Genomic DNA, 8,961 nt, shown 5'->3' with positions numbered 1-8,961 from the left:
CCCTGTGCACACAGACACCCCACGCTCAGTTCACAGTAGTGGGCTCCATGGTCCCATCTCTCTCCTGTGTAACCCTCCCTGTGCACACAGACACCTCACGCTCTGTTCCCAGTAGTGGGCTTGCAGCCCTGGAACACCTGCTGTCTCTTCCTCTGGACCTTGACTCCTCCGTCTACCAGGAGCTTTGCTTTTCTCCTCTTCACAGGGCTCCTTCTGCTAGTTGTCACGTGTGAGTCTTCCTTGCTCCTCTTCCTCTCCGTCATGTTGTTGTAGAGTACCTTCTCTTGCTCTGGAAAACATTGAACAGGAAGTCACTCAGTAATAGCAAGTTACGTGGTGTCTCGGTCTCGTAGGGCTGCTGAAACAAAATACCACAAAGTGGGTGGCTTTAAAACACAGAAATCTGGTGCCTCCCAGTTCCGGAGGCTAGAATCCCAAATCAGAGTATCAGTTCTGTGGATCCCTTCTGAGGGTTCTGAGGGAGAAACCGTTCCAGGCTTCTCTGCAGCTTCTTGGGGCTCCTGGCAATTCTAGGAGTTCCTTTGCTGCTTGTAGATGCATCTTCACGTACTGCCTTTCCCCTGAGTGTGACTCTGTCTTTGCTTCTGTTCTCTCCTCTTATATAAGATCCCACTCAGAGGGAATTAGAACTCAACTGCCTGTATGACCTCGTGTTAACTGATCACATCTTCAAAACAGACCCTATATCCCAGCGAGGATAAATTCACTGGTACAGTGATTAGAGCCTCAGCAAACTTTTTGGGTACACAATTCGGCCCATAACACTTGGTAAGCATGCAATTAGCCCTTGTGCAGTTAATGGAAGAGTCTTAGTGGTTGATGGCATCCAGGTAGCCTGAAGGTGAATGGCAATTATTGGCAGTGCTGAGGGCACCTGAGAGCATCCTGCTTTTTGACCTCCTTTTTTCTAGAGTTGTGCTGTCAACTCATACTTCCTTAAGGTATCCCATCTCTAGAGAGATCACTGTCATTGACAAGGGCTTTAGTCTTGTGACTCAAAGTCACACAAATATCTCCCGAGAGCCAAAGCATCAATATCAAACTGAAGCCAAGAAGGAAGTGTGCTAATTTTCTCCCCGCTTGTCGGTGTGGGAGATGTTGCAGATTTTAGACGGAAGAAATCAGAGAGGCATAACTTGAATCTAAAGGATGTGCATGGTACCAAGCAAGCCCCTTCTGAGTTTGAGACCATATTATGGTAAACGACAAGGTTAAAGCTAAGAACCAAGTTCTGCGATCTGTTCAGAGGCTCTGGTCATTTCATTCATTTCAGTGCTCTCCGAAAGAAACCCTGATTTGCTTGGGTTGGGTCATCCCAAGTGTTTTAGAACTATACATGTATATAGTGGATCAAACCCTTCGAATTTATTATTGTTGCTTTTGCTTTAAGGTTAGATATACTGTAGGTGTATTTATACTTAGGTAATTTGGTTTCGTATTATCTTCAATTATTTAAGAGATTTTGACACATAAAATATCTAAAAGATTAGCATTATAATTGAAATTAAAATGTAAAATTGAGCAATTGGTTTTGATGTGATTTTTTACGGGGGTCGGCTCTTTATTAGATGGTTATTGCAGAACTACAGGGGTCTGATGAGGTCAGTGTCAGTGACCTATGGTCAGCCCCAGGAGTTCTGATGTAATTTTTAAGTTGAAAAGGACAGAAAATTGTACAAAGTTTCTATTTAGTATTAGAATATTAAAAGAAAGTTACTATTCACCATATTTATATTCAGCTATTCAAGTCCTTGTGGAGGGTGGAGTTGCAGCAAACTCACTTTCCAGGAGCATTGTGGCAGTGATGTGGGGCTGGCCCTGGGTAATGGTGGCAGCTATCCTCGGTATCATTTAACCTCGGTTGTTGGAGGTTGTCTCTACTCCCCAGCCCTACAGGTGATCCTGTAAACCATCCAATATCCTCTTAAGAATTTCCTTTCTTTCTTAGCTCAGCCACTGATGGACACGTGGCTATGTGGGTATGCGTGGTTTGGGCTTGCCCAGAAGCTACTTTCTCTTCTCCAGGTGATGCTGATCCTGGCCCCACGTGGGAGGACCAACACTGTGCATGAGTCTGAAACACTCGGTGTACCCACTCCATTTCTCTGGTTATGGCGATGACCTCAGGGATCAGCAGGACACCCATGAAGACCCACGAAAGTCAGTCCAGGGCTTTTGTTGGAACATCTGGAAGAGTGAAGCTCTCTTCTGCTAGGCTTAGATCTAGGTGGCTCTAAGTCCAAAGCTACCATAAGAGATCAAGTTGTCTGAAGAGAAAACCATGCCAGAAGAAAGGAGCATCGAGAGAAGAGAAAGCCCACACCCCACAAGACACGTACAAGCCCCAAGAGCTTGCTCTGTCTGAGAACATCTAGGCTAGACACACCATTTCAGGAGCCAATAAATCTACCTCCACCACTTTTTCTTTACTCATTTTGAATTAGGTTTTGTCACCCGCACCCAAAGAATCCTGACACATCAAGATAAAACATGAGTTTTACTTCCTGGAAATGTTACTTTTTCAATTTTATTAAAGTATTACATTGATATTTTCTTGAGTTGATGAAAACCAACCCATTTATTTGCCATCCTGTGTTTGAGAACTGTGTTGTTGTCTTAGTTATCTAGCGCTGCTATAACAGAAATACCATACGTGGGTGGCTTTAACAAATAGAAATTTATTTTCTCACAGTTAGGAGGCTAGAAGTCCAAATTCAGGGTGCTGGCTCTAGGGGAAGGCTCTCTCTCTCTGGCAGCTCTGGGGAAGGTCCTTGTGTCTTCAGCTTCTCTTCCTCGGCTCCTGGGCGATCTTCGTGTGGCATGGCACCTATCTTCCACCATCTCAGCTTGCTTACTTGCATGTTTAATCTCTTTTATATATCAAACGAAATTGATTTAAGACACACCCTACACGATCTGTCTTATTAACAGAACAAATTAAATCCATTCCCAAATGGGATTGTGACCACAAGTGTAAGGGTTAGGATTTACAACACGTATTTTGGGGACACAAGTCAATCCATAACAGTTGTTAGTTGGCATTGCATTGATTCCGACTCACACTGACCCGACTGGTATAGAGTAGAACTGCACTCTGTAGGGTTTTCAAGGCTGTGACTTTTCAGAAGGAGATCTCCAGGCCTTACTTCTGAGGTGCCTCTGGGTGGGTTTGAACCACCAATCTCTTGGTTAGTAGTGCAGCCTTAAACACCTGTGCCACCCAGGGACTCCAAGAAGTATTTAGATAAGGCAATAGTCATTAGTGCAGCTCATTTTAGTTAAACAAGAGTGAGAGTGACTAAATATAAATGAGACAGAAAGCCAGGAAGAAATTTCAAATATTATTTATTTTATGCTACTCTTCACTCAAGTATAAGGGTTGAGTTAATAATCATACTTCTCTGTTTAAGGTCCATTATCATCATTGGTCTGTATAAAGACCTGTCTCTTGTTTATTTACATATCTGTGTACACACACACACACACACATATGTATACATATATGTATACTTGTATATTCATATAAGGGGCCCTGGTGGTGCAGTGGTTAAAGCAATTGATTGTTAACTGAAAGGTTGGCAGTTCGAAACCACCAGCAGCTCCGTGGGAGAAAGATGTGACAGTCTGCTTCTGTAGATTTACAGCCTTGGAAACCTTGCAGGGATGCTTTGAGTTGGAATTGATTTGATGGCAGTGGGATTTTTTTTTTTTTTTTTTTGGTGTATATTTATACATTCTTGCATTCAGAGGATAAATCTTACCATAAGAAAAATTTGAAAAATACACTGTGGGATTCAGTTATCTAATTTTCATTAGGGATTTTTTGATCTGGGTTTATAAATACTTTCTTTTCTTAGGTAATCCTTAATTTGCTTTTGCCTCAGGATTACACTATTCTCATAAAGTAAACTGAGCACTTTTCACTCTTTTTCAATTTGTATGAGATAGAAATTGTCCTTAGAAGTTTATTAGAACTCAAATGTAAAACTATTTGATCTTGCAGTGTTTTGGGGGACAGATAGTCTCTAATCCTCATTTCAATTTCTTTGATACATATAGGTTTGCTTGAGTTTTGTATTTCCTCTTGCAAATTTTGACATCATATACGTTCTAGAAGTTTATCCACTTCAAATTGACTTTCAAATAACACATAGTTATTCATAATTTTCTTATGTAACAACGATTTTGTTTTATATAGAGTTATTTCCACTTTAGTATGCAATCTTTATAATGCTAAGGAAGTTTCCTTCTTTCTAGGTTGCTGCATTTTTCCTTCTTTGTTAATAATCACAATTAATGCTAAATCTGATACAAGTTTCTTTTTTCCTGCATTAGATAAAATAATTATAGATGCTAAAAATGTGACTCATAACGTGTTTATTTTCTATCTTTCTCTTTCCCTCTTTTAATTTTGCTCATCTTCCTGGTTCTTCCTTTATTGAATTGATTTTTGTTCTTTTATCTAACTTTTCTGGCTTCTGGTTTGAGTTGAATGGCTAGTTCCTTTTCTTCCTCATCTTTTTTCCTCCTGATAAATGAATTTTAACAAATACATTTCTTTTTAAGTATGATTTATTTGGGTCTCACACATTTTGACATGTAGTAATTTCAATGTAGTTCACTTCTAGGAATTTCTTGTTTTCTACAATGTTCATATCATAAAACCTGACAAAATAGAATTAAAGTAAATGACAAAGAAGGACATCACATTTTGGTACAAAGAACCCTAAGTAGGCCAAGTCAACATAGGCATCATCTGTATATACGCCCTTAATACCACCTCAAAATATATCAGAGAACAACTGATCAAAATTCATGTGGAAGTGTATAAATCAACTTTGTTGCAGGAAATTTTAACACACTGTTCAGAAACTGAGAAATCAAATACAAAAGTAAGAGAGATATCGAAGAGCTGAATAATACAATTAATGACCTTGAGCTTTTAGAAACATACTCTCAACAGAGAACTCATTTTCCTGTTGAGCACATAGGGAACACTTAAAAAAACTAATCCATCGTTCAGCCATAAAAGAGGGCTCATTAAATTCCACAGTGTCACTACCATAGAGATGATGTTCTGCATCCCTAGTGTATTAACGTTAAAAATTAATAACAAAATTTTACTTACAAATTCCATTTCTATGAAAGCTAATGGTATAAGTTATGCTTGGGTTAAAAAAATAAATCATATGGGAAACTAAAAATATTTAGATCCCAATAAAAAGAAAATACTACCTGTAAATATATGCAGTAGAGTCAAGCTGTACTTAAGAGTAACATTTATAGCTGTAAATACACATATGAGGAACGAATACAGGCTTAAAAACAATTTTTCAAGTGTATTATTCTGAAAACCTAGAAAATTATTCCCACAGATAATACTTTAATTACAATTTATATGTGATACCTTTTTTATTTCAATACTTCATCATTTGTTTGTCTAATCACCAATATTTCTGTCCTGATTTGTTTTTCTCTTCCATCTGAAAGTGAGACCATATTTTTTTCTCAAACAGAAAAATACAAATGGAAATTAGGAAGAGTCTTTATTTAATGATAATGTGGCAGTTTTATTTGTTTATTTAATGACAAATTGTGCAGGTATTAACCTGATGTATAACTTTTACCCTGCTCTTATTTAAAACAAGGAAACTGGACTAAATCATCCCAAAGACATCTGTCAGCTTTAACATTTTATGATCTCTCTTTTTTTTTTATTTGAACATGGAAAATTTGAAGTAATACCACAATGACTTCAAATGTACCTTCTAATGGATTATATTTCTTAGCGCTGTTTCTGCCTTTTAGGAGCAGTGAGAATTCATTGCACTCGATTCCTTGTCCATGTGCCGGACATGGAATTTCCTCTGGGTCGTATCTTCTGAATCGACACAGCCTTGTAGTTTCAATCATTTGTTACACATAGTTTAGTCTCTTTAACATTTCCTTCTGGAAAATACGGGGCCCTCGTGGCTCAGTGGTTAAGAGTTCGCCTGCTAATCAAAAGGTCTGCTATTCAGACCCACCGTCCACTCCTTGGAAACCCTTTGAGGTAGTTCTACTCTGTCTTACAGGGTTGCTATGAGTCAGAATTGACTTGACGGCAACAGGTTTGCTTTTTCTTGGTTTTCTATAAAATACTCATACACTACACAAGTGAAACATGGGATTTCGATTTCTTATAATTAGAGTCCTTCTGTTCTATTCTGGGTGCAGTGGCGGTTTGGTGGTAGAATTTTTACCTCCCATGTAGGAGACCTGGGTTCGATTCCTGGCCAATATACCTCAAGTACAGCCGCCACTCATCTAGCAATGGAGGCTTGCAAGTTACTCTGATGCTGAACAGGTTCACTGGTGCTTCCAGATTAAGAGGACTAGCAAGAAAGACCTGGAGATCTACTTCTGAAAAATTAGCCAATGACAACCCTATGGATCAAAATTGTTCAATCCCATTGTGCATGGGGTCTCCGTGATTTGGGGGCCAACTCTACAGCAGTTAACAGCTTCTATTCTGGTGTCTATTTCTGTTTCTTTCTTTTTTTCTTTCTTTCTTTTTTTTTTTTTTTTAAAAAAAAACAGTTTATCACAGTCATCTAGAAAATACTCTGATTTTTTCATAGTTGCCCGTTTAATCTGTAATCAATATAAAATATTATCTTGTGAAGAACGATGATTCGGAATCCAGCAAGATTTGGAGTTTACCCCTCTTGTGGTGAGACATCCTTTATCTATTTCTTTGATGTCAGTCAGGTGGGAATCCAAGAAAACCAAGACAACCAAGAACAGCAAGTGTTCTAATATCTTTTTGGCGTCTATTAAATGTGACCAGAAAGTAGGCATCTTCAATCTTCTGAATGGTTCAAAAGACGGAGTACATCTGCTTTGCCTTCTCTACACTCAAGCCCTGTACTCAGATGGTACCAGTGTAAGTCCCCAACCTTCCGGAGGATGAAGACGAAGGTCCCGGAAGTGAGAGGGAGGCTGGATGGCAAAACACCAGGTTCCTGGCAACCCGGTCTTGGGAAGTTCAGACACCAGCCCAGCACAATTGAGATTCTGCTGGTACTGAAGAGGCAGGATTGTTAGTCAACAATGTTTGCCATTCCCCATTTCCAAGAGTCTCTCATACGCACATTTTAAAATTAATGGATACTACAATTTGCTGAACCATGTCCCATTATTGAGCCTTTAAGTTGTCTCCCCCACCCCAATTTTCCGAACGGTAAAAATAGTGATATGACAAGCATTTCTTAAAAATAAATAAAAGAAAGAAAAAAATGTTCCCACAGGCTTTACTTCAATTTTGGTTTATTTTTTATGGGATATATTTTGAGAAGAGGATTCCAAAAATTCCAGAAGTTAAGAAAAAAACGGAAGGTTGTTAATGTATACTGTTCAATTGGTTCCCAGAAGGGTCATAATGTACATTATCAGCAGAGCCTGTTTTTGTTTTTTCATCTGCTAATGTTGAAAAAAAGGAGTCTCATTTTATTTTTCCACTTCTTAATAACTGGTCAGAGTGTACATTTTTTCTCGTGTCTATTTAGTCATTTGTATTCCGTGAACTCACAAATCCATGGGGAGAAGAGGTTGGTATTTTTCCATTGTACTTTTCCTTACCAAATTTTTGGAGCTCCTTGCATTTTTGTGGCTAAAATTTTCCAAGTTTGGTTGTTTGTGTTCAATAATCGTTCCTGTTAATTTTTCCACAGCCACGGAATTAATCCATCACGGAGTCTGTGCAATTTTTATTTATTTTTTTACTTTCGACCCCTCGCACTACGTTCCTAGGTTTACTGAGCAGATTAGCCAGGCTTCCCCACGGTGAAACGCTGGCAGAGCTTTTCTCCTTCTGACCATTGAGACACAGAACTACATTTACCTTCCCCCTGCCACCCTAGTACATCTTCCATTCTATATTAAAATATAAAAATTAAAACAAAAACTATTACCTCGGAAGACTTTTCATTTGTATGGAATACCAGGTTCGTTTAAATTTTCTTTAAAATTACATAAGGTTAAATTACATAGTTTTTTTTTTTTTTAAATTTTTTAAACTACGTGCTTGGATATCTTCAAAATAAAAAAAAAAACAAACCGATTGCTCCTCCTAAAACACTTTTTTTTTTTTAAAGAAATGCTAACGAATTTCCTGGGGCAAGGCTGGGAGACTGTCGCTCTGGGTCTCCGCTGACATCCTGCACCACTGAATTAATTCGAGCTTCCTCGCCTCTGGATTCCACGAGCCTGCAGGCGGGCGGGGCGGGCAGGGGCCACCAAGGCCGGGTCCCCCGGGGTCCAGGACGGAGGCGGGGCCTGCAGGCGGGCGGGGCGGGTCCCCGCGCGCGCTCCCCAGCCCCGCCCCAGCCCAAGTGGCCTTGCGCCCCGGGGGTACGTACTCGCAGCTCAGGTCTTAGCAGCTTACAAAAATCACTTGGACTGTCCCAGTAATAATTGTGCTTTTTTTTTTTTTCACTCTCTCACAAGAGTCATTTACGGGAAAAACGTGGGTCCTTTTCGGGTTTCAGAACAGGACGTGGGCTGGCGCGGCCTGCCGGACTCCGGGAGGGACGCGCACCGCTACCAGGACCCGGCGGTCACGCCCCGTCGGCGCGGCCTGGGCGGCGGCGGCGGCGGCGGCGGCAGCTCAGCTCTGCGGCGGCGGCTTCTGCTCAGCGGCGGCTCGGTGGCTCAGGCGTCCGGCTCTCGGGCCCGCTCCCCTCCGCTCTCCTCGGCCTCTGCCCTCGCTGAGGGCCGCGCTCGCAGCCCTGGAGGACCTCGCGGCCCCCGAGGCGGCCGCCTGCGCCATCTGCCAGCGCACGTTCCGCGACCCGGTGCGCGCCGACTGCGGCCACCAGTTCTGCCGGGCGTGCGTGGTGCAGTTCTGGGCCGAGGAGGACGGGCCCTTCCCGTGCCCCGAGTGCGCCGACGACTGCTGGC

General features: G+C 41.2%; 1 protein-coding gene across 1 annotated transcript in view; it reads left to right on the top strand.

Moving 5' to 3' along the window:
• RNF187 (ring finger protein 187) overlaps positions 1 to 8,961 on the top strand; it is a 25,358-nt gene that overhangs the window by 8,429 nt on the left and 7,968 nt on the right. The window contains exon 3 of the mRNA XM_023739098.1: positions 8,550 to 8,959. Within this exon, the coding sequence (XP_023594866.1) occupies positions 8,550 to 8,959 (410 nt within the window). The remainder of the gene's footprint in view (positions 1 to 8,549; positions 8,960 to 8,961) is intronic.

The sequence above is a fragment of the Trichechus manatus genome, unplaced genomic scaffold, assembly GCF_000243295.1.
Source record: "Trichechus manatus latirostris isolate Lorelei unplaced genomic scaffold, TriManLat1.0 scaffold00128, whole genome shotgun sequence".
Taxonomy (NCBI): Eukaryota; Metazoa; Chordata; class Mammalia; order Sirenia; family Trichechidae; genus Trichechus; species Trichechus manatus.
Note: the sequence above shows the minus strand (reverse complement) of the source record. Positions and strands in the feature narration are given on the sequence as shown.